The sequence below is a fragment of the Bubalus bubalis genome, chromosome 4 (genome assembly GCF_019923935.1).
Source record: "Bubalus bubalis isolate 160015118507 breed Murrah chromosome 4, NDDB_SH_1, whole genome shotgun sequence".
Lineage (NCBI taxonomy): Eukaryota > Metazoa > Chordata > Mammalia > Artiodactyla > Bovidae > Bubalus > Bubalus bubalis.
In genome coordinates, this window is record NC_059160.1 from 90,705,012 (window position 1) to 90,730,158 (window position 25,147).

The window sequence follows — 25,147 nt, forward strand, 5'->3', positions numbered from 1 at the left end:
AGGAGATGCAAGAGATGTGAGTTCAGTCCCTGGGTCGTGTAGATCCCCTGGAGTAAGAAATGGCCACCCACTCCAGTATGCTTGCCTGGGAAATCCCATGAACAGAGGAGCCTGGCAAGCTATAGTCCATAGGGTTGCAAAAGAGTTGACACGACTGAGCAACTAAACACCACCATCAATAGATAATAATTAAGTTAAGGATCTCAAGATGAGATCATCCTGGTTTAATCAGATGGGTCCTAAATCCAATGATACATTGGCTTTATAATAGGAAAGAACAAAAAACACACTGGGCAGAAGGCCACAGAAAAGACAGAGGCAGAGACTGGAGTTATGCAACGACAAGCCAAGGAATGCCAAGGATTGTCTATAGCCACCAGAGTCTAGAAGAGAAGCTTGGAACAAATTTCTCCCTCAGAGCATCTGGAAGGAACCAAACCGTAAGAGAATACATTTCTGTTGTTTTTAAGCCATGAAATTTGTAATATGTTAACAGCAGCACAGGGAACTAATATACATGGTATCTCTAGGGAATTGTTATTAATATTTTCAAAACCTGCCCCTTTCACTTTTCTTACAACAGACTGGGGAGAGGAAATAGAAAACAGATTACCTGGCTGAATAAGTACATCATTTTCCTTAGGCACTGATTCCGTTTCTGCTCTAGAGAATTCTGCTTCTCTGTCCAGATCTGCATCATCTTTTTTTGATAATCATCAATCCTCTTCAGCATTATGTAGAGGTTCTTGGTCTCATAACTTCTTCCAGTAATCTGGATGGCTTGTAATCGTTTAATTATGTTGTTTCTTGGAAAAATTAACAAGAATTAGGTTGATAAAATTACTGACACTAACTCAGCAAACCTGGCCTCAGTTACTTTCCATTCTCATCTCATCCTTAGTAAGTAGAGATGGTAGAGGGGTGGCAGGCTTGCTTAATGTGACCGTCATATAGTTCCCTATATGACTAAACTTTCAAAACTCTATATAACTGTCAAACTTTTATTTAACTCCACACAGAGTTTTTAGTGTTACAGTAGTATTGCTTATTATTTTTTAAAGAAAGTAAAGTTGCTCAGTCATGTTCAACTCTTTGTGACCCCATGGACTGTAGCCTACCAGGATGGAAAATCCGCCCATGGGATTTTCCAGGCAAGAGTACTGGAGTGGGTTGGCATTGCCTTCTCTTAAAATACAGTAATATTTTAGTAGTGATATATATAAGACATATAGAAGGTATTTAATACCTTGAAAAAGACTGTCCTTGCCTTCAAAGCACTTACAAGCCAGGTTAGAAGACTCATAAAAATTAGCTGTGTCAGAGAGAGAATGAAATAAATGCTAAATAGCAGTTGATCTGTTTGAGCAAAAAGGAAAACATAATTAATTCTAACACGAGGAATAAAGAGGGCTCCATAGGAAAATGCTAAATACGATCTGGAGGATGTAGTACTCTCTGTTTTTTGTGCCACAACATTTGGCCTAGATAGTTTTTTTGCCATCCGCATTCTACAGGAGAGGAAAAGGAATCTGAACAAGTTTTCAAAAGTCACATAATTAATTAATAACAGATTTGGGAAGCAAACCCAGATCTTTCTTCCCACAATAACAATATTTCTCCAAGTGTGGACACTAATCACCTGGACTGATTCATCTTGTGGGAAGGAGGGAGGGTGGTACTTGTTGAATATGCAGATTCCAGGGTACCTCCCCAGACCTTTTGAATAAAAAAGCTTGGTGGTAGGCTTCAGGATCTGTATTTAAACAAAATCTCAGGTAAACCTTACAGCCACTAAAGTCTGAGAAAAAGGGGATGAAGAATTCCAGATTGAGGGAATACTATAAATACAGGCAAAACAATGAAAGTTATATTTTGGGAGTGGTGAATAGTTTGGAACTTTTTAAACCGCAGATACGTGAAAGGATACATATTGGGGGATAAGACTGAAACAGCTGGATTATGAAAGGCTTTAAAAAAAAAGGTATGTTGTGGAGTTTGGATTTAGGGGGAGGTAGGCAATGGGAACACACTGAAGATGTTTTTCTGAATAAATGTGTTTTTCATATATAGAGGGGCTTCCCCAGTGGCTCAGTGGTAAAGAATCTGCTTGCAAGCAGGAGCTGCAGGAGACGCATGCTCAGTCCCTGGGAGGGGAAGAGCCTCTGGAGGAGGGCGTGGCAACCCACTCCAGTGTTCTTGCCTAGAGAATCCCATGGACAGAGGAGCCTGGAGGGTCGGGAAGAGTCAGGCCAGAAATGACTGAAGCGACTTAGTGCAACACATATACATATATAGAGAGATTGTGGGGGGAAAGGAATAATGTTTAGGTCTCCTTTATGGGTTATAATTAATAGCATAGAATGTACTGTATATATGGGTCATTTAATAAATATATTAGCTTTCTAAGTTATTTCATTTAAAATTAATTTTCCAATAGCCTTAGCATTTTTTTTCATATCCCATAGGTGATTTTTATTTTTCTACTTCTATGATCATATTTATTACATGTGTTTTTTTCCAGTTTTTTTATTGAAAAGTATAGTTGATCTACAATGTTGTGTCACAGCAAAGTGATTCAGTTATTTATATATATACATGTGTATAAATAGTATAAATGTATGTACAGTCTCTTTCAGATTCTTTTCCATTATAGATTATTGCAAGATATAAGCATAGTTCCCTGTGATTACATGTGTTTTTAATCACATGGAATCATACACATGCATCTCCTGCATCATTTCTCCATGCGTTACCAAATTCCTATCACATCCATTCCTATAAATAAAGGTGTTCTCAATTAACCAGTTGGGTAGGATTCTAATAACCATATTTCATATGTATTTGAGATATAAGTGACTGTGTATATTTATAATTGAGGTATTTTATATTTATATAAAATTGAGATATAAATTTAAACTAAGTTTAAGGTGTATAATGTGTTGATTTGATGATACATTTATATACTGCAATATGATTACCACTGTAGTGTTAGCTAATCCCTCTATCATATCACATAATTATCATTTCTTTCCTGTGATAAGAAAAATTAAGATCTGGTCTCTTAGCAACTTTGAAGTCTACAAACATAGTTTTGTTTTGTTTTTGTTTTTTTGCTGCACTGGGTCTTCATTGCAGTACATGGGCTCTTGGTTGCAGAGCATGAGATTCTCTAGTTGTGGAGCACTGGCTTAGTTTCCCCTCTGCAAGTGGAATCTTAGTTCCTGGACCAGGGATTGAACCTGTGTTCCCTGCATTGGAAGGTGGATTCTTAAACACTGAACCACCAGGAAAGTCCCTATAAATACAGTGTTGTTGACTATAATCACTATGCTATGTATTAGATCTTCCCAATAAGTCTTATTTTCCACATCAAATCTTTCCTGCCATTTTTCTCTCTATTCACACAGTCTTTTAGACTTTTCCCATAGTTTTTCCTTATTGAAATTATATGTCCCTACTTGGAAAAGTTTGCAGTTTCATTTCAAACTTAAAAATTTTATTGTTTATGTGTTTTAAAATATAATTCAATATCTAATCACCCACTCCAATAGCAACCACTGAGGTATCTCATTATTTAAAATTTTCTATCTAGAAACACTTTTGTTCATTTCTTTCTACAGCTTGTTCCCACTCTTTTAGCAAATTGTACTTATATTGATAAAATACTGCCCTCATTCTAATAAATATTTTATAGTATTGGATATAGAATTATGATTCAAAGGAAGGTGCTTTAACATTTACTGAGCATCTACTATGCATCAATCATTGTGCTGGAGATGTTGTTTCTATTTTAAAGTTTATGTTAAATAAAACATTTTAATAATTTAAAATATATTATTTCATTTAACCATCACAATCATTCTTTGAAGTATATATCATTACATCATCAGTTTTACAAATTTGAGTCAGCACATTAAAATCTTAGAGACGTTCAGAACTAGAAATTTGAACCAAGCTCTTCCTGACATTAAAGAGAAAATATGACTAAGATTTGGATATAAAACTATTACTATCCTCCTACACTGTCAATGGGGATGGAAATTGGTATAGACGCTATAGGCACTATGAAGAACAATATGGAGTTTTCTTAAAAAACTAGAAAGAGTTACCACATGATCCTACAATCCCACTCCTGGGCATATATCCAGAGAAAACTCTAATTTGAAAAGATACATGCACCCAGTGTTTATAGCAGCACTGTTTGCAGTAACCAAGACATGAAAGCAACCTAAATGTTCATTAACAGATGAATGGATAAAGATGTGGGGTGTGTGTGTGTGTATATATATATATATACATATATATATACATATATATATACATATATATATATGAATATTACCCAGCCATAAAAAATGAAATGCCATTTGCAGCATTTGGATGGACCTAGATAGAGATTATCATATTAAGTGAAATAAGTCAGACACAGAGAGATAAATATCATATGATATCATTTATATTTGGAATCTAAAAAAATAATACAGGGAATTTCCTGGTAGTCCAGTGATTAGGACTCTGTGCTTCTACTACAAAGGGCATGGATTTGACTCCTAGTCAGAGAAGGCCAAAAAAAGAAAACAGATACAAATAAACTTATTTACAAAACAGAAATAAACTCACAGACATAGAAAATAAACTTATGGCTACTAAAAGGATAACCAGGGGGCTGGGGAGTTAAATTAGGAGTTTGGGATTAACATATACACATTTACACATATATACACATATACACATTTGCCAACAAAGGTCCATCTAGTCAGAGCTATGGTTTTTCCAGTGGTCATGTATGAATATGAGGGTTGAACTTAAAAGAAAGCTGAGCACCGAAGAACTGATGCTTTTGAACTGTGGTGTTGGGGAAGACTCTTGAGACTCCCTTGGACAGCAAGGAGATCCAACCAGTCCATCCTAAAGGAAATCAGTCCTGAATATTCATTGGAAGGACTGATGCTGAAGCTGAAACTCCAATACTTTGGCCACCTAATGCAAAGAACTGACTCATTTGTAAAGACCCTGATGCTGGGAAAGATTGAAGGCAGGAGGAGAAGGAGATGACAGAAGATAAGATGGTTGGATGGCATAACCAACTCAATGGACATGAGTCTGAGTAAGCTCTGGGAGTTGGTGATGGACAGGGGAGCCTGGAGTGCTGCAGTTCATGGGGTCACAAAGACTCAGACATGACTGAGCGACTGAACTGAACTACACACATTACTATTTATGAAACAGGTAAACAACAAGGACCTGTACAGCACAGGAAACTTTACTCAATTTCTTGTAATAACCTATAATGGAAAAGAATCTGAAAAAGAATATATATATATTTATACATACATATATATATGTATAACTGAATCACTTTACAATTAACGCAACATTTTGAATTAACTATATTTCCGTTTTCAATAAATAAAAAGTTTATTGCTAAAGAGTGCTAACCACCATCTGAGCTGGTAGAGTTTTGCCTCAGAGCTGATGACTGCTGACTGATTAGGTAGTAGCTGCTGAAGATTTGGGTGACTTTGGTGATTTCTTTTTTATTTTATTTTATTTATTTATTTATGGCGTGTTGAGTCTCCATTGCTGCGTGGGCTTTTCTCTAGTTGCAGCAAGAGGGGGCTGCTCTCTAGCTGGAGTGCGTGGGTTTCTCGCTGCAGCGGCTTCCCTTGTCCCTGAGCATGGGCTCTGGAGCTTGCAGCCTTCAGCAGCTGCAGCATGTGTGCTCAATAGTTGCGGCTCCCAGACTCTAGAGCACAGGCTCAATAGTTGTGGTGCATGGGCTTAGTTGCTGCAAGGAATGTGGGACTTACTGGATCAAGAATCAAACCCATGTTTCTTGCATTGGCAGGTGGATTCTTTACCACCGAACTATCAGGGAAGCCCTGGCGATTTCTTAAGACAAAAATGAAGTTTGCCATATCATCGACTTGTCCTTTTATGGATGATTTCTCTGTAGTGTGCAATGCTATTTGGTAGCATTTTACCCACAGTAGCATTTTTTTAAAAATTGGAGTCAGTCCTCTCAAACCCTGCTACTACTTTATCAATGAAGTTTATGCAATATTCTACATCCTTTGTTGTTATTTCAGCAATCTTGTCAGCATCTTCATCAGAAATAGATTCCATCTCAGGAAACCACTTTCTTTGCTCATCCATAATGCAGCTCCTCATCTGTTCAAGTTTCATCATGAGATTCCAGCAATCCAGTCACATCATTAGGCTCCACTTTTAATTCTAGTTCTCCTGCTATTTCCACCACATCTGTAGTTACTTCTTCCTCTGAAGTCTTGAACACCTCAAAGTCATCCATGAAGGCTGGAATCATCTCAACTCCTGTTCTTGTTGATATTTTGCCTTCTTTCTATGAATCATGAATGATCTTTTAAACAAAATATTTATTTTGGCTGCATTGAATCTTAGTTGCAGCAGGCAGGATCTTTGTTGCAGTGTATGGACTCTCTAGTTGTGACACGTGGGCTCAATAGTGGCGATACGCAGGCTCAGTTGCTCTGCAGTGGGATCCTAGTTCCCTGACCAGGGATCAAAGCTGCGTCCCCTGCATTGCAAGGTGGATTCTTAACCACTGGACTGCCAGGCAAATCCTATGAGTGACCTTAATGGCATCTAGAAAGGTGAATGCTTTCCAGAAGGTTTTCAATTGACTTTGCCCAGATCCATCAAAGAAATCATTATCTATGGCAGCTACTGTATAACCTTATGAAATGTATAATAAGAATTAAATGTCTTGAAAGGCAGAATTACTCCTTGATCCATCCGCTGCAGAGTGAATACTGTGTTGGCAGGCATGAAAACATCATAAAATCATTCTGCATCTTCATTAGAGCTCTTGGGTGACCAGGTGCATTGTCAATGAGCAGTAATATTTTAATAATCTTTTTAAAAATAATCTTTTTTTCTGAGCAGAATGTCTCAACAGCAGGCCTAAAATATTTAGTAGACCATGTTGTCAACAGTTGTGCTGTCATCTAAGCTTTGTTGTTTCATTGATAGAACATAGGGAGAGTGGAATTAGCATAATTTTGAAGAGCCAAAGGATTTTTGAAGTGGTTAATGAGCATTGGCTTCAAATAAAAGTCACCAGCTGCATTAGTCTCTACCAAGGAAGTCAGCCTGTCTGAAGCTCTGAATCCTTGAAACCAGGCATTGACTAATCCTCTGTAGCTATGAAAATCCTAGATGGCATATTCTTCCCATATAGACTGTTTTATATACATTGAAAATGTTTTTTTTAGTGTCAGTTCAGTTCAGTTCAGTCGCTCAGTCGTGTCCGACTCTTTGCGACCCCATGAACTGCAACACACCAGGCCTCCCTGTCCATCACCAACTCCTGGAGTTCACTCAAACTCATGTCCATTGAGTCGGTGATGCCATCCAGCCATCTCATCCTCTGTCGTCCCCTTCTCCTCCTGCCCCCAATCCCTCCCAGCATCAGAGTCTTTTCCAATGAGTCAACTCTTCGCATCAGGTGGCCAAAGTACTGGAGTTTCAGCTTCAGCATCAGTCCTTCCAATGACCACCCAGGACTGATTTCCTTTAGGATGGACTGGTTGGATCTCCTTGCTGTCCAAGGGACTCTCAAGAGTCTTCTCCAACACCACAGTTCAAAAGCATCAATTCTTTGGCGCTCAGCTTTCTTCACAGTCCAACTCTCGCATCCATACATGACCACTGGAAAAACCATAGCCTTGACTAGATGGACCTTTGTTGGCAAAGTAATATCTCTGCTTTTCAATATGCTATCTAGGTTGGTCATAACTTTCCTTCTAAGGAGTAAGCGTCTCTTAATTTCATGGCGGCAATCACCATCTGCAGTGATTTTTGAGCCCCCCAAAATAAAGTCTGACACTGTTTCCCCATCTATTTGCCATGAAGTGATGGGACCAGATGCCATGATCTTCGTTTTCTGAATGTTGAACTTTAAGCCAACTTTTTCACTCTCCTCTTTCACTTTCATCAAGAGGCTCTTTAGTTCCTTTTCACTTTCTGCCATAAGGGTGGTGTCATCTGCATATCTGAGGTTATTGATATTTCTCCTGGCAATCTTGATTCCAGCTTGTGCTTCTTCCAGCCCAGAGTTTCTCATGATGTACTCTGCATAGAAGTTAAATAAGCAGGGTGACAATATACAGCCTTAACGTACTCCTTTTCCTATTTGGAACCAGTCTGTTGTTCCATGTCCAGTTCTAACTGTTGCTTTTTTTTAATGTAGCTGCCTTCATCATTTTAGCTATATCTGGATAACTTGCTACAGCTTCTGTATCAGCACTTGCTGCTTCACTTTGCATTTGATGTAATGAAGAGGCTTCTTTCCTTAAACATCATAAATCAACCTCTGCTAGCTTTAAATGTTCTTCTGCAGCTTCCTCACTTCTTTCAGCTGTCATAGAATTAAAGAGAATTAGGGCCTTCGTCTAGATAAGGCTTTCCATTAAGGGAATGTTGTGGCTGGTTTGATCTTCTATCCATACTACTAAAATTTTCTTCACATCAGCAATAAGACTGTCTTTCTTATCATTTGTAAGATTCACTAGAGTAGCACTCTTGATTTCCTTCATGAACTTTCCTTTGCATTCACAACTTAGCTAATTGGTGCAAAAGGCCTAGCTTTCAGCCTTTCTTGGCTTTCAACTTGGTTTGATTGCTAAGTTCCTTCATAATCTAGCTTTTGACTTAAAGTGAGAGACTTGAGACTCGTCCTTCCACTTTAAAACTTAGAGACTTTGTAGGGTTATTAATTGGCCTAACTTCATTATTATTGGGTATCTCAGGGGATAGAGAGGCCCAAGCAGAGGGAGAGAGATGGAGGAATGGCCAGTTGGTGAAGCAATCAGAACACACAAAACATTTATCATTTAAATTTGCTGCCATCTTATGTGGATATAGTGCACCATTCCTTGAAACAATTACTCTTTTCACGCACACACATACACACACTTTGCGTCTTGCTTCCTTTCTTTGTTCTGCTAGACTCTCTGCCTTTGCTGCCTTAATGACTCTCACTAGTTCTTTGAGACATAATTCAAAAGCCTGAACGCCTAGAAGCTTCACCTAACTCTCGTGTCTGCTCAGTCTTCTGTATAGACCTGGTGATATACCACCATTGTTCTTTCCACCTCATACTATATAGTCATCTGTTTGTGTTATTGTTTCTGAGGAGACTTTGTGTGCCCTCGAGGCAGAGATATGGAAGGATACAACATTTTTGTATCCTTCCACCCTCCACCCCCTGGGCCTAACTCAGTCCCTGTCATATTTTTAAAATGTTGATGATGAACTAAATGATAAGTTAAATCCTATCTATCACTACCACATTTAGTATCTTTAAGAACTTTCTTCAATACATATGGAAATGAAATGCTTCATTATTAGCACATGGTATAATTTTATATCCTCTCCATCATTGCTTCTCAGGTATATTAATACTCATCATGTGGTAATATAACTCTAAAACAGTATTTTAGTATTTAAATATGAAATATTTACTTAAAGAGGCTCTACAAAAATTTCTTTTTCAAAAATAATTTATATTATTATAGTTTACATTTTCTTTCCAATACAATGTTACAGTCTTCTTGACTCAGCCATTTTTATTATGGAATTGTTCATCTGTCAGTATGTAATTCCTTGTTAGACTTGTTGGTGATTTGATCATTATAATATTAAATATTAAAGAAGAGTTACTGAAAAATGAACGAATTGATCCTTGATGGGATTAAAGTTATGTGTATAAATTAAATATTGTTGTGATATGTTGATCTATCTATTTCAGTTTTTAAATGATTTTACCAAAACAGGTCACATCATGTCACTTAGGTCTTCAAAATCTTCAATAATTATAAACAAACTTAATTACCATATAAAAATTAAATTGTCAGAGAACTTCCCACAAAAGCACTAAGTTCATATAGTATCATAGGTAAAATCTGTCAAACTTAAAAAGAACAGCTAATTTTATCATTAAATTGTTTTACAGCATAGAAAAGAAAGTTTTCACATTTTAAAAATGATGCCAAACTTAAAATTATACCAAAACTTAAAATTATACCAAAATTTGACAAAGAAAGCACCAAAAATAAATAAATAAACCACCAGTCAAACTTATGAATGGATATCAGTACAAAATAAAGCCCTAAATAAAATATTAGCAAATGTAACACACTCAAAGAAGGATACTGGGTTGGCAAAAATATTCATTCAGGTTTTTCTATAAGATGCTGCAGAAAAACCCAATCAAATTTTTTGCCAACCCAATACAAATAGGATTTATTCTAAGGATGCGATGATAGTTTAAAACATTAGTCATATTAATAAATCTTAGGAGAAAATATTTTCTCTGATAACCATGAAAATGAAGTGCTGAAATAATATTTAACAAAATGTAATTTAATAAACTTAACAAAATTAAACATCCACTCTTGATTTTAAAGAAATAATAAAACAGGAGCTGAAGGATACTTCTTTAATATGATACAATGTATTTCAACCCAAAAGCCAGCATTTTTTAGTGACAGATACTAGAATGATGTCCTCTATCATCATTATATTTTTAATCAATTCATATTTACATTTTAGTAATTAGCAGTGAAAGAATGACTTACATTTTGGCATTCTGAGTTACAAAGGAATGGATAAAATAACTCCCCTCAAAATGAAATTGATTAAGGTTAAAGATGTTTTGCAGCTTTTTTAGAAAGGAAAATATAAATATAAACAACCCTTTTAAACATTCTTGAAGGTGAATTTTTCCTAGAAAAAAATAACATTAGGCCATGGAAGGGCACTACTAGCTGTTACTCTGGGTAAGTCAAATGAACAAAGGTGGCCTGGTGCTGGTGGCCACATCACCAATATTTTTTAATACAGTTCTTAAGGTCCTAATCAATTCAGGCAGTCAAGAGACAGAAATGAGATATTTAAAAATTGGAAAAATCTAGATGTAAAAACATTATTATTTACAAGGGATATGTTTATGTAATTGGAAAACTCAAGAATATCAACTGAAAAATGATCACATGCTTTTGAATACAGTAAGATGGCTGCATATGAAATTGATATAGAGAAATCTAGCCTTCCTTTATATCAATAACAACCAGTTAGAAGATGTCATAGAAGGAGAGAGTCCATTTATAACATCAAAAATAAAAACTACCAAGATATACACTTACGAAAGAATATTCAAAAGCTAGATGAAAACTTTAAAAACTCCAACAGAACACATAAACACACACTACACACACACCCTGAACAGAAAAAAACGTATATCATTTTCTTGAATAGGAAGACTATGTTAGTAAAGATAAGCTAGGTTTTGCTGTTTTAGCAAATAATCCCCAAATCTCAATGACTATAAACAACAAAAGTTTATGTGTTGCTCATAGTACAAATCCACCATAGCTTTGCAGAAAAGAACTTCATTTTAGACTCTCAGGAACACAGGCTAACAGAACAGCCATCACCTCGAACACTATAGCTTATCATGCCAATGGAAAAGGAGACTCTAGAGGGTCTCAAACTGACAATGGCAAACTTAGCACAGAAAAGACACACATTAATTCTGCTCACATCTCAAGGACAAGTACTAGGAAACAGTAATAATAACTATCACAAAGACTCAGCATCATAAAAATAAAACTACAGCAAGTAACAGTAATCCAAGTCTATGCCCCAACCAGTAATGCTGAAGAAGCTGAAGTTGAACGGTTCTATGAAGACCTACAAGACCTTCTAGAACTAACACTCCCCCCAAAAAATGTTCTTTTCAACAGAGGGGACTGGAATGCAAAAGTAGGAAGTCAAGAGATACCTGGAGTAACATGAAAATTTGGTCTTGGATTACAGAATGAAGCAGGGCAAAGGCTAACAGAGTTTTGCCAAGAGAATGCACTGGTCATAGCAAACACCCTCTTCCAACAACACAAGAGAAGACTCTATATGTGGACATCACCAGATGGTCAATACTGAAATCAGATTGATTATATTCTTTGCAGCCAAAGATGGAGAAGCTGTATATAGTCAACAAAAACAAGACTGGGAGCTGAGTGTGGCTCAGATCATGAACTCCTTATTGCAAAATTTAGATGTAAATTGAAGAAAGTACTCGTATTACCTGGGAAGCCCCAAAATACTAATAATCAACTACTAAGGTACTAAAAGAAATCTCAAAATAATTTTTTAAAAATATATTTCTCAAAGTGGAAAGGGCTTTTTAAAATAAGGCACAAAGCATTATTGAAAATATTAATATAAATATTAACTCTTTATTGCCAAATTCAGACATAAATTGAAGAAAGTGGGGAAAACCACTAGACCATTCAGGTATGACCCAAATCAAATCCCTTATGATTATACAGTGGAAGTGAGAAATAGATTTAAGGGACTGGATTGGATAGACAGAGTGCCTGATGAACTATGGACAGAGGTTCATGACATTGTACAGGAAACAGGGAGCAAGACCATCCCCAAGAGAAAAAAAATAAAAAAAGCAAAATGGCTGTCTGAGGAGGCCTTACAAATAGCTGTGAAAATAAGAGAAGCAAAAAGCAAAGGAGAAAAGGAAAGATACACTCATTTAAATGCAGAATTCCAAAGAACTGCAAGGAGAGATAAGAAAGCCTTCCTCAGTGAGCAATGCAAAGAAATAGAAGAAAACAATAGAATGGGAAAGACTAGAGATCTCTTCAAGAAAATTAGAGATACCAAGGGAACATTTTATGCAAAGATGGGCTCAATAAAGGACAGAAATGATATGAACCTGACAGAAGCAGAAGATATTAAGAAGAGGTGGCAAGAATACACAGAAGAACTGTACAAAAAAGATCTTCATGACCCGGATAATCATGATGGTGTGATCACTCACCTAGAGCCAGACATCCTGGAATGTGAAGTCAAGTGGGCCCTTGGGCAGTATAACTGTGAACAAAGCTAGCAGAGATGATGGAATTCCAGTTGAGCTATTTCAAATCCTGAAAGATGATGCTGTGAAAGTGTTGCACTCAATATGTCAGCAAATTTGCAAAACTCAGCAGTGGCCACAGGACTAGAAAAGGTCAGTTTTCAATCCAATCCCAAAGAAAGGCAATGCCAAAGAATGTTCAAACTACTGCACAATTGCACTCATCTCACACACTAGTAAAATAATGCTCACAATTCTTCAAGCCAGGCTTCAACAGTATGTGAACCATGAACTTCCATATGTTCAAGCTGGATTTAGAAAAGGCAGAGGAACCAGAGATCAAATTGCCAACATCTGCTGGGTCATTGAAAAAGCAAGAGAGTTCCAGAAAAACATCTATTTCTGCTTTATTGACTATGCCAAAGCCTTTGACTGTGTGGATCACAATCAACTGGAAAATTCTGAAAGAGATGGGAATACCAGACCACCTGACCTGCCTCTTGAGAAACCTGTATGCAGGTCAGGAAGCAACAGTTAGAACTGGACATGGAACACAGACTGGTTCCAAATAGGAAAAGGAGTACGTCAAGGCTGTATATTGTCACCCTGCTTATTTAACTTCTATGCAGAGTACATCATGAGAAACGCTGGGCTGGAAGGAGCATAAGCTGGTATCACGATTTCCGGGAGAAATATCAATAACCTCAGATATGCAGATGACACCACCCTTATGGCAGAAAGTGAAGAAGAACTAAAGAGCCTCTTGATGAAAGTGAAAGAGGAGAGTGAAAAGTTGTGTTAAAGTTCAACATTCAGAAAACGAAGATCATGGCATCTGGTCCCATCACTTCATGGCAAATAGATGGGGAAACAGTGGAATCAGTGGCTGAATTTATTTTGGGGGGCTCCAAAATCACTGCAGATGGTGATTCAAGCCATGAAATTAAAAGACACTTACTCCTTGGAAGGAAAGTCATGACCAATCTAGACAGCATATTAAAAAGCAGCGACATTACTTTGCCAACAAAGGTCCATCTAGTCAAGGCTATGGTTTTTACAGTAGTTACGTATGGATGTGAGAGTTGGACTATAAACAAAGCTGAGTGCTAAAGAATTGATGCTTTTGAACTGTGGTATTGGAAAAGACTCTTGAGAGTCCCTTGGACAGCAAGGAGATCCAACCAGTCCATTCTAAAGGAAATCAGTCCTGAATATTCATTGGAAGGACTGATGCTGAAGCTTAAACTCCAATACTTTTGCCACCTGATGCGCAGAACCGACTCATTTGAAAAGACCCTGATGCTGGGAAAGATTGAGGGCAGGAGGAGAAGGGGATGACAGAGGATGAGATTGTTGGATGGCATCACCAACTCAATCAACAAGAGTTTGAGTAAACTCCGGGAGTTGGTGATGGACAGGGAGGCCTGGTGTGCTGCAGTTCATGGAGTCGCAAAGAGCTGGGCACTACTGAGCGACTGAACTGAACTGAACTGAATATAAACATATAAAAATATAAATTATTTAGAAAGCAAAACCCACCAAAAGGAGAGTCTAAACACAAGCGGGGAAAGTTTTGTAGTTTATATCACAGACAAGGGTCTAATTTTCTCAATATTTGAACAGGTCCCAGAAATCAATTAAAAAAGCAACAGAAATAAAAACAAAAATAAACAATTGGGACCTAATTAAACTTAAAAGCTTTTGCACAACCAAGGAAATTGTAAGCAAGGTAAAAAGACAGCCTTCAGAATGGGAGAAAATAATAGCAAATGAAGCAACTGACAATTAATCTCCAAAATATTGAAGCAGCATATGTAGCTCAATACCAGAAAAATGAATGACCCAATCAAAAATTGAGCAAAAAAACTAAAGAGACATCTTTGCAAAGAAGACAAATGGCTAATAAACACATGAAAAGATGCTCAACATCATTCATTATCATAAAAATGCAAATCAAAACCACAATGAGGTACCATCTCAGGCCAGTCAGAATGGCTGCTATCAAAAAGTCTACAAACAATAAATTCTGGAAAGGGTGTGGAGAAAAGGGAACCCTCTTACACTGTTGGTGGGAATGCAAACTAGTACAACCACTATGGAGAACAGTGTGGAGATTTCTTAAAAAACTGGAAATAGAACTGCCATATGACCCAGCAATCCCACTTCTGGGCATACATACTGAGGAAACCAGAATTGAAAGAGACACATGTACCCCAATGTTTATTGCAGCACTGTTTACAATAGCCAGGACATGGAAGCAACCTAGATGTCCATCAGCAGATGAATGGATAAGAAAGCTGTGGTACATATACACAATGGAGTATTACTCAGCTATAAAAAAAAAAAGAGCATATTTGAGTCTGTTCTAATGAGGTGGATGAAACTGGAGCCTATTATACAGAGTGAAGTAAGTCAGAAAGAGAAACATCAATACAGAATATTAACACGTATATATGGAATTTAGAAAGACAGTAACAACAACCCTATATGTAAGACAACAAAAAAGACACAGATGTAAAGAACAGACTTTTGGACTTTGTGGAAGAAGGCGAGGGTGGGATGATTTGAAAGAATAACACTGAAACATGTCTGTTACCCTATGTAAAACAGATGACCAGTGCAAGTTCAAAGCATGAAGCAGGACGCTCAAAGCTGGTGTTCTGGGACAACCCAGGGGGAGGATTCGGGAGGGAGGTGGGAAGGGGCTTCAGGATGGGGGGATGCATGTGCACCCATGGCTGATTCATGTCGATACATGGCAAAACCACCTTGATATTGTAAAGCAATTAGCCTCCAATTAAAATTAATTAATTAATTATTTTTAAAAGCAACTTGATAACCCAGTTGAAAAATGGGCGAAGTATTTGAATAAGATCTTCACAGAAAATAAAATACAGATGGTTCTTAACTCTATGAAAAGATGCTTAACTTCAACCTATAATAAAAGTAATGCAAATGAAAGCATGAAAGTGCCATATTTCACCTATTACATTGACAATGAACAAAAAAGTTGATAATATTTGTGGGGAAATACTCTTTAATAATACTGACCGATACATAAATTGTTCCAACCTCTTTGGAGAACAATTTGACAAAAATTTATCACAATTACAAAATGCTTAACCTTGATTTAGAAGTTCTACTTTTAGGAACATACATACATGTATACATATGTATATATAAGATTGTTCATTGAAGTACATTTTTTAAAACAGCATAAATGTTATGTTAACCTCATCAAAGGTTAAGTAAATTCTGGTAAATCTAGACTTTGCTGCTACTGCTGCTAAGTCACTTCAGCCATGTCTGACTCTGTGTGATCCCACAGACGGCAGCCACCAGGCTCCCCCGTCCCTGGGATTCTCCAGGCAAGAACACTGGAGTGGGTTACCATTTCCTTCTCCAATGCATGAAAGTGAAAAGTGAAAGGGAAGTCGCTCAGTCGTGTCCGACTCTTAGCGACCCCATGGACTGCAGCCTACCAGGCTCCTCCATCCATGGGATTTTCCAGGCAAGAGTACTGGAGTGGGGTGCCATTGCCTTCTCCGAATCTAGACTTTGGAGTACTATAAAACTGTAAAATGAATGAGTAGACTCTTTGTATATTAATATCTAAATTCTAGCTTGTTATGAAAAAATCAAACATTGTATTTTTAAATATATAAAGAGTGGGATAAAAGAGCTTATGTACTTTGCTACATATGTAGAAAGTATCTCTGGGTGGAATACCTGGGTAGCCCTGAAGGAGGGGCCTAATAGCCAAGAATAAGACTATTAAGGAGGCTTTTCACTCTATTTGTATTTTTTAAAATACTGCACCAGGTGAATGCAATATTTTAATTTAATATAACAAAGGAAAAAAGACATGAACTGGAGAATGACCAGAAACATGTTATTTCAAATTCTCAAGTGGATGAAAGTGTTTACGTGTGAAAACAGATTTAAAAGACTAGGAACATTCATTCTGGGAAGAGAAAAACACACTATAGAGTAGAAAATATTTCAACAATTCTAAGGTAACTTCAGTTTTGAAATGAAAATTTCTGTCTATACACTGAATGTCTTTCTCTTACACCTTGTTATTCCAGTGCTTAGTTTTCAAATGAATTCAGTTCTCAAAAGTGTAAATATCATGAGAACAGGGTACTTTGTCTTATTCACTGCTGTATCCATAGCATCTAGAACAGTGCTTGCCAAATAGTACGAATTCAATAAATATTTGTTGAATAAATGACATAAATTGTTCCTATAATTAATGATAGCTTTTTCTATCATAGATCTTAGTTTGACATATTGTAATTTTAGGTTAGAAAAATTCTCCAAATAAGATAGCCCATAGCACAGTATTATAAATTAACTATTTTATAAAGGGGAAAGAATTTCTACAATTAAAAAAAATGTTTTTTAAATCCCCCAAATAATAAGTTGGCAACCTCAAACACAAAGGCCAAGAATGGCAGGCTAATTTCAATTTAAAAAATCAAGACTAGAACATGTTTCCTGTAGGTCAATCCAGCATCAAAGCTGCCATGGCAACACGAAGTACATAAACCTGCCTGCCATCTCTCACTTTAATAGCTCTTCTGTCCAACTTCACTGCAATAAAAAGTAAAATAAAAAAAAAAAGAATCATAGGTCTTCTGGTGAATGCAAGATTAAAGTAATTCAGAATAACTGCAAGCATTTCTAAACTTTTGAAGTTGATATTTTGGAGATCAACCATGATCCTCAAAATATATTTTAGAATCTCTGCTAGAGATATATATGAGTGAAATGGGTGTTATATGACATTTCTTATTTCTAAAAAATATACCTCCTTTTGCTATCTTAAATAGGCTTCCATCTTACAAACCTTCTATAAGAGAATCTTTTAGAACACCTAACCTGACAAATACATATATACTGGTAAGGTAATGAGGGAGGATATTTGAAACCAGGACTAAATCAGACAACTAGACACATAATATTTACATCTACCTTGCACGCTGGATCAGCCTATAGGCATTGTACTTGCGGAACAGGTACCCCAGCCGAACTTTGTCCGTATGAAATGTCTCAATTATGAGATTCCTAGCTTCTGTGTGTAGCTGTGAAGGGAGTATAGAAGATTTTGTGGCCTGATTTAAGAGTATCAGGTTCTTCCGCTGAGCCTCCACATCAACAAAATAGTTCTGTTCTTTGAGCTCTTGGGGATAGGAAGTGGGCACCATCATCTTGGGTTGCTTGGTATCTGAAACTGAAGTCAGTACCCAGGGCTTATTGATAGGGGGAAGTTGGGATTTCTGGTCCCATTCAGAAGGTGAGCTCTGCCGTATTTTGAGTAGTTGAGTAGTAATAAGAGAAGGTAGTGGCGTTACAGGCTTAATGAGAGTAGCAGGAAGGGTCCCCTCATCAACATAAAGGGCTTGTGATACCGGTGTCTTGTAATCGGTGAGATGGGACTTAAACATTCTAAATCGTTTCACGGCAGAAGGATCTTTGGGTATCTGGATTTCTTCAGAAGTGTCAGAGACCTCTGCTGTTTGGAACTTCTTAGTGGTGAAAGGGTCTTGAATTACCTTGAAACTTGGAGCACTGGGATGGACCGATACTGATTTCAATTTCAGAGAAGAAATAATTGACAATCTTTTCTTCCTTTTCTCAGAGACAGCAGAGGACAAACCTTTCTGTGGCTTTTCAGGGGTTGAGGGAGTCAACGGTGTTAGGGGACGCCCAGGGGTGGGAGAGACCCATAGTGGGGAAGCTTGCCCAGGAAGGGTCCTTGGTGGCAGATGCTGCCTAAGGGTAGAAGGGGCTTGTAACCCGGGAGATTGCTTACGAGTGGCAAAGGTATGGGATGCCTGAAACTGCTCAGAGAGTGTTAAGGGTCTAGATTTCAAGAGCTCTTGAGGGATGGAAGAGGTCCCAGGAACCAAGTGCTTCCCAGGAGAGAGAGGAGCCCAGATGTGGGGAATCTGTGCAGAGGTGACTGGGACTCCAGATATAAGGGGCTGTCTGAGGTCAAGAAGGGGCTTCAGTATCAGAGGTGACTGGGGAGTCATAGAGTCCCTAGATATGAAGAATTGCCTAGAACTAAGAAGGGCCTCTGGTTCAAGGGGCTGCTGTGGAGTGGGAGAGAGCCCAGATATTGGACAGGGAACTGGTGTTGGGAACGGAACAGAGGTTGATAGATCCTTAGACACTGGGGTCTGTCTGGAGGAAGGAGAAGTCTGTGGTGCCAGGGGCTTCCCAGGGTCTGAAGAAATCCTCATTCCCAAGAATTTCTCAGAGGGGGCTTGTTTAAGAGGAAACCTTGATATACGCAAAGGAGTAGAAGGCACCTCAAATATAGGGGACTTCTCAGCAGTACCAGCAGATGATACTGGGGACTCCTTAGAAGTGTGAGGAGCATGTTTTGTGACAGATTTATCAGTAATGGAAGAGATCCCAGTTTTCAATGTATGTCCTGAAGGAGGCCTAGCCCAGGGTGATAAGGGCTGCTCCTTAATGAGAAGAGTTCTTGATGTTAGGTCCTGCACAGACCTAACAGTAATACCCAAGGACCAGGCCTCCCCTGGGGTGAAAGGAGCTTCCACAGGTTGGATTTGTTCTGGGATGTGGGGATATTCTAAGGTATATACTTTATCTGAGGTGAGAGGAACCCCTAATTCTGCAAACTGTTCATGAGCAAGCGAAACCCCCAATGCTTGAGCCTGTCCTAAAGTGAAAGGGGCCCCCAAATCCTGAGCTTGTGGAATGGTGACAGGGATTCTCAGTGCCTGAGACTGCTGAGGCTTAACAGTGATGCCCTGAGTCTGCGCCTGCTCAGGGGTGATGTGGATCCCCAATGCCTGGGCTTGCTGAGGGGTAAAGACGATGCCCTGAGGGGTGGCAGGTACCCCCAAATCCTGGGTCAGCTGAGGGGTGAGAGTCAGACCTTGAGCTTCAGCCTGCTGAGGGGTGATAGGAATCCCTAGTGCCTGAGCCTGTTGAGGGGTGAGAGAAACCCCCACTTCCTGGATATGCTGCAGGGTGACTGAAATCCCCAGTGCCTGGGCCTGCTGAGGGGTGAGAGAAGAACCTACTTTTTGGATTTGCTGAAGGGTGACAGGTATCCCAAGTGCCTGGGCCTGCTGAGGGGTGAGAGTGATCCCTGGTGCCTGAGCTTGTTCAGGGGCGAGAGTGATCCCCAGTGCCTGGGCCTGCTGAGGGGTGAGAGTGATCCCTGGAGCCTGAGCTTGTTCATTGGTGAGAGTAATCCCCAGTGCCTGGGCCTGCTGAGGGGTGAGAGTGATCCCTGGTGCCTGAGCTTGTTCAGGGGTGAGAGTGATCCCCAGTGCCTGGTCCTGCTGAGGGGTGAGAGTGATCCCTGGTGCCTGAGCTTGTTCAGGGGTGAGAGTGATCCCCAGTGCCTGGGCCTGCTGAGGGGTGAGAGTGATCCCTGGAGCCTGAGCTTGTTCATTGGTGAGAGTAATCCCAAGTGCCTGGGCCTGCTGAGGGTTGAGAGCGATCCCTGGTGCCTGAGCTTGTTCATTGGTGAGAGTAATCCCCAGTGCCTGGGCCTGCTGAGGGGTGAGAGTGATCCCTGGAGCCTGAGCTTGTTCATTGGTGAGAGTAATCCCCAGTGCCTGGGCCTGCTGAGGGGTGAGAGTGATCCCTGGTGCCTGAGCTTGTTCAGGGGCGAGAGTGATCCCCAGTGCCTGGGCCTGCTGAGGGGTGAGAGTGATCCCTGGAGCCTGAGCTTGTTCATTGGTGAGAGTAATCCCCAGTGCCTGGGCCTGCTGAGGGGTGAGAGTGATCCCTGGTGCCTGAGCTTGTTCAGGGGTGAGAGTGATCCCCAGTGCCTGGGCCTGCTGAGGGGTGAGAGTGATCCCTGGAGCCTGAGCTTGTTCATTGGTGAGAGTAATCCCAAGTGCCTGGGCCTGCTGAGGGGTGAGAGTGATCCCTGGAGCCTGAGCTTGTTCATTGGTGAGAGTAATCCCCAGTGCCTGGGCCTGCTGAGGGGTGAGAGTGATCCCTGGTGCCTGAGCTTGTTCATTGGTGAGAGTGATCCCCAGTGCCTGGGCCTGCTGAGGGGTGAGAGTGATCCCTGGTGCCTGAGCTTGTTCAGGGGCGAGAGTGATCCCCAGGGCCTGGGCCTGCTGAGGGGTGAGAGTGATCCCTGGAGCCTGAGCTTGTTCAGGGGTGAGAGTGATCCCAAGTGCTTGGGCCTGCTGAGGGGTAAGAGTGAGGCCCTGAGCTTGAGCCTGCTGAGGGATGACAGGAATCCCCAGTGCCTGAGCCTGTTGAGGGGTGAGAGAAGCACCTACTTCTTGAATTTGCTGAAGGATGACAGGTATCCCCAGTGCCTGGGCCTGCTGAGGGGTGAGAGTGATCCCTGGTGCCTGAGCTTGTTCAGGGGCAAGAGTGATCCCCAGTGCCTGGGCCTGCTGAGGGGTGAGAGTGATCCCTGGAGCCTGAGCTTGTTCAGGGGTGAGAGTGATCCCCAGTGCCTGGGCCTGCTGAGGGGTGAGAGTGATCCCTGGTGCCTGAGCTTGTTCAGGGGCGAGAGTGATCCCCAGGGCCTGGGCCTGCTGAGGGGTGAGAGTGATCCCTGGAGCCTGAGCTTGTTCAGGGGTGAGAGTGATCCCAAGTGCTTGGGCCTGCTGAGGGGTAAGAGTGAGGCCCTGAGCTTGAGCCTGCTGAGGGATGACAGGAATCCCCAGTGCCTGAGCCTGTTGAGGGGTGAGAGAAGCACTTACTTCTTGAATTTGCTGAAGGGTGACGGGTATCCCCAGTGCCTGGGCTTGCTGAGGGGTGAGAGTGATCCCTGGTGCCTGAGCTTGTTCAGGGGTGAGAGTGATCCCAAGTGCCTGGGCCTGCTGAGGGGTGAGAGTGATCCCTGGAGCCTGAGCTTGTTCAGGGGCGAGAGTGATCCCCAGGGCCTGGGCTTGCTGAGGGGTGAAAGTGATCCCTGGTGCCTGAGCTTGTTCAGGGGTGAGAGTGATCCCAAGTGCTTGGGCCTGCTGAGGGGTAAGAGTGAGGCCCTGAGCTTGAGCCTGCTGAGGGATGACAGGAATCCCCAGTGCCTGAGCCTGTTGAGGGGTGAGAGAAGCACCTACTTCTTGAATTTGCTGAAGGGTGACAGGTATCCCCAGTGCCTGGGCCTGCTGAGGGGTGAGAGAAGTCCCTACTTCCTGGATCTGCTGAGGGGTGACAGGAATCCCCAGTGCCAGGACCTGCTGAGGGGTGAGAGTGATCCCTGGTGCCTGAGCCTCTTCAGGGGTGAAAATGATCCCCAGTGCCTGGGCCTGTTGAGGGATGAGAGTGATCCCTGGTGCCTGAGCTTGTCCAGGGGTGAGAGTGACTCCCAAGGCCTTGACCTGCTGAGGGGTGAGCGTGATGCCCTGAGCTTGAGCTTGCTGAGGGGTAACAGGAATCCCCAGAGCCTGGGCCTGCTCTGCACTGAGAGCCACTCCCAAACCCCGAGGCATCTTAGGAGTAGTAGTTTCCCCCAACGCCTGAACCTGATTAAAGCTGTCCATGGTTTCCAGTGCCTTGGCCTCTTCAGAAGTGAGGTCAATTTCCATTGCTTGGGCAAGCCTAGAGGTAAGAGTGATGGACTTTGCAAGAGACGCTCCAGGAACAGAAGAGGGTCCACGTGAGGAGGACTGTGTGGAAATGGGAGTAGTGATTGCAATGGGATGCTTTCCTTCAGCCAGATCCCCTAATTTCTTAAGATTCCCAATGAAATCTTTTCTTTGGTGTGTCTGCGGCATGTCTTTCTGTGTGCTCTCCCACCTGTGAGACAATGTGATTGAAGTCTGACTGAGCACCTCTTCTAGTTGTTCGTATGTCTTCATCTCCTTTGCGGTTTTTTGCTTCTGACTTTCATAGTCCCCTACCTTTCTCCTTGCCTTCTGCTGCTTCTCTCTCTCCAAACTGCTTTCTTGCTCCAGATGTCTCACTTCCTTCTGAACCTGCATCGTCGTCTGCTGTCCTTTCTCCTCCTCCAGAGGCACACCTTGCTGTTTCATTTTTTGTTTCCATGCTTCCAACTGCTGCTGCTTTGACTTCTGATACCCTTCTCTCTCCTCTTCTCTTTGCTTTTGCTTCTCATCTGACTCAATCTGCTTTTGTATCTTGTGTTTTTGCTGTCCCTTCCACACCTCTTCTTCCTGCCACTGTTTCTCTTTCTGTTGCCCTTGCTTTCCCTCCTTCACTGGGAGCCATGCGTCTTCCTTCTCCAAATTCTTATTTATCATCTCAAACCTCCTTTTTTCTAGCTCTTGTTTTTCCTTCTCTTTATAGTCTGTCCCTACTGTTGAGGCTTCTGGAACATTCCTTTCACTTTCTATTTCAGTCAAGATCATTCGTATTAAATTGTCAGTTAGTGGGTCAAGCCTCTCCTGTGAAATTAAGATGCTAATTTCTGACTTTGCACTAGTTGGTTCCTGAGAATGCCGTTCTGGCATAAATGAGACTGCTTTTTTTTGTTTCAAAGGTTTCTCTCCAATTCGTCCTTCATTTTTTATATCTTTGTATTTCCTTAAGATTTTTGTCAGAGTTTCAGCCACTTTTTGGAAATATTCCTCCATTTTTGCCTTTATGATTCCTAATTTCTCAACTTCTGATCTTTTTAATAATAACTCTTCTTTTGACACAGTCTTTTTATCCAAGGGCTTTCCTATGTTATCAATTTTCTCTTTAAGGAATGACACTACGGCTTTCTGAAATTCTTCTAGGTTACTCTGCTCACTTTCGCCATCTGGAATACCTGATTTAGCAAGTTCAAGAGACTTGAATTTCTTCGTGAAGACTGACACATCTTTCTCTTCAGATTTTTCTTCTTTTCTTGTAGTGCTTCCTGGAGAGATACGCTGTTTCTTTCCTTTTATTTTCTCAGAGGAATGATCAAGTTTGCTCAACCTGGATGGCTCTGGTGTACTACTCATCTCATTTCTGCCATCTTTGCCCATTGACTCAGTGGTAAGCTCCTCTTTATTCTCTGAAGAAGTTTGACTTTTACTCTGTGAATGTTCGGACTTAGCCTCCCTGCGTTGTTCCAGTATACCACTTGTTCCACTTTTACCACCTTGGCTCTTGTCAGAAGGGAAATCAGAAGGAAAATGTTGACTTTTTGATTCAGTGAGTGACTTTGATTTGGTTTCAGGAAAGGATTTTGTTTCTTTTCTCTTCTTATCCAGTGCTTGTAATTCTAAGTGGTGATCGAGTTTGGTCCCTGTGACTTTCTGTTTACCTTTATTATCATTCACATTCGATTCAGAGGTCTCCTGCCCAGACGGGCCTTTTGTATGCTTTTTTTTCTGTGACTGGAACTCGTCAGCCCCATCTTTCTGAAAGGCACCACCTTTCTTCACTGATACCGTATCTTCAGTGATCTCTCCAGAAGATTTTTTCTGCTGGCCAGTTAAATCTGGAGTTGTTTCACCTTGGGCTGCATATACATGAGTTGAGTCCCACTTGATCCCCAAGCCTTTGGTCCCTTTTTTGGGGGCCTCATCTACCATGTTTTCAAATTCTTTGGCCAAAATACTGTCTAAACTGTTTTCTGTGTCAGCTTGGCTAATGGCTGATTGTGGAGAAGGCTCAGGTAACACTTTCTGTGTTGATGTGGGCAATGCTTGTTGCTCTGCAACTTTGGATCGAATAAGGTGTTCATATTTTTCTTCTGCTTCTCGAAGTTTTTGCTGAAGCATTTCATTTCTTTTACTGAGATCTTGTATGATCTTCAGGGAAATCTCTTGTTCTCTTTCAACTATCTCACTTGCATATATATCAGAAGTATGGAGGTTAATAGCTTTCACTTCATCATTTAGTGTACTCAAAGCTTTAGAAAGGTTTACTGTTGTTGATGATATATATTTAATAGCATTGTTTTCCAGTTTATTGAACATTGCAGTACCTATGAGTTCCTGAAGCATATCTTGGATTTCTGACACCTTTGTTTTTGTGGCAAATTGATCACTAATCATCTGATCTGGTCTTAAAGCATGAGCTGTTGCAGGTCGCTTTATAACTCTTTCTTTCCATGATTTCCATAGAGAACTTCTAGATGCTAGAAGAAAAAAAAGCATAAAACATAAATGAGATTGCATTTCTCCTTTTGTGCTGTGCTCTAAGTTTAAGACTAAGGAATTTAGCCCAAATAAACAGATAGATATAGAATGAAGTTTCATTAGGGAAGTTTGGCCCCAAAATAAATAGCATTATTTTCAAAAGAATGACTCTTTCCCCACAATTATTTAGAAGTTC

The 25,147-nt window shown here is 40.4% G+C and overlaps 1 protein-coding gene across 1 annotated transcript in view; it reads right to left on the minus strand.

The window, feature by feature from the left end:
• Positions 1 to 25,147, minus strand: part of FAM186A (family with sequence similarity 186 member A) — a 73,338-nt gene that overhangs the window by 9,658 nt on the left and 38,533 nt on the right. Inside the window, exons 4-7 of the mRNA XM_044941986.2 lie at positions 22,494 to 24,950; positions 19,978 to 21,989; positions 17,891 to 19,680; positions 614 to 806 (exon numbers count right to left, since the gene is read on the minus strand). Coding sequence (XP_044797921.2) covers positions 614 to 806; positions 17,891 to 19,680; positions 19,978 to 21,989; positions 22,494 to 24,950 — 6,452 coding nt within the window. The remainder of the gene's footprint in view (positions 1 to 613; positions 807 to 17,890; positions 19,681 to 19,977; positions 21,990 to 22,493; positions 24,951 to 25,147) is intronic.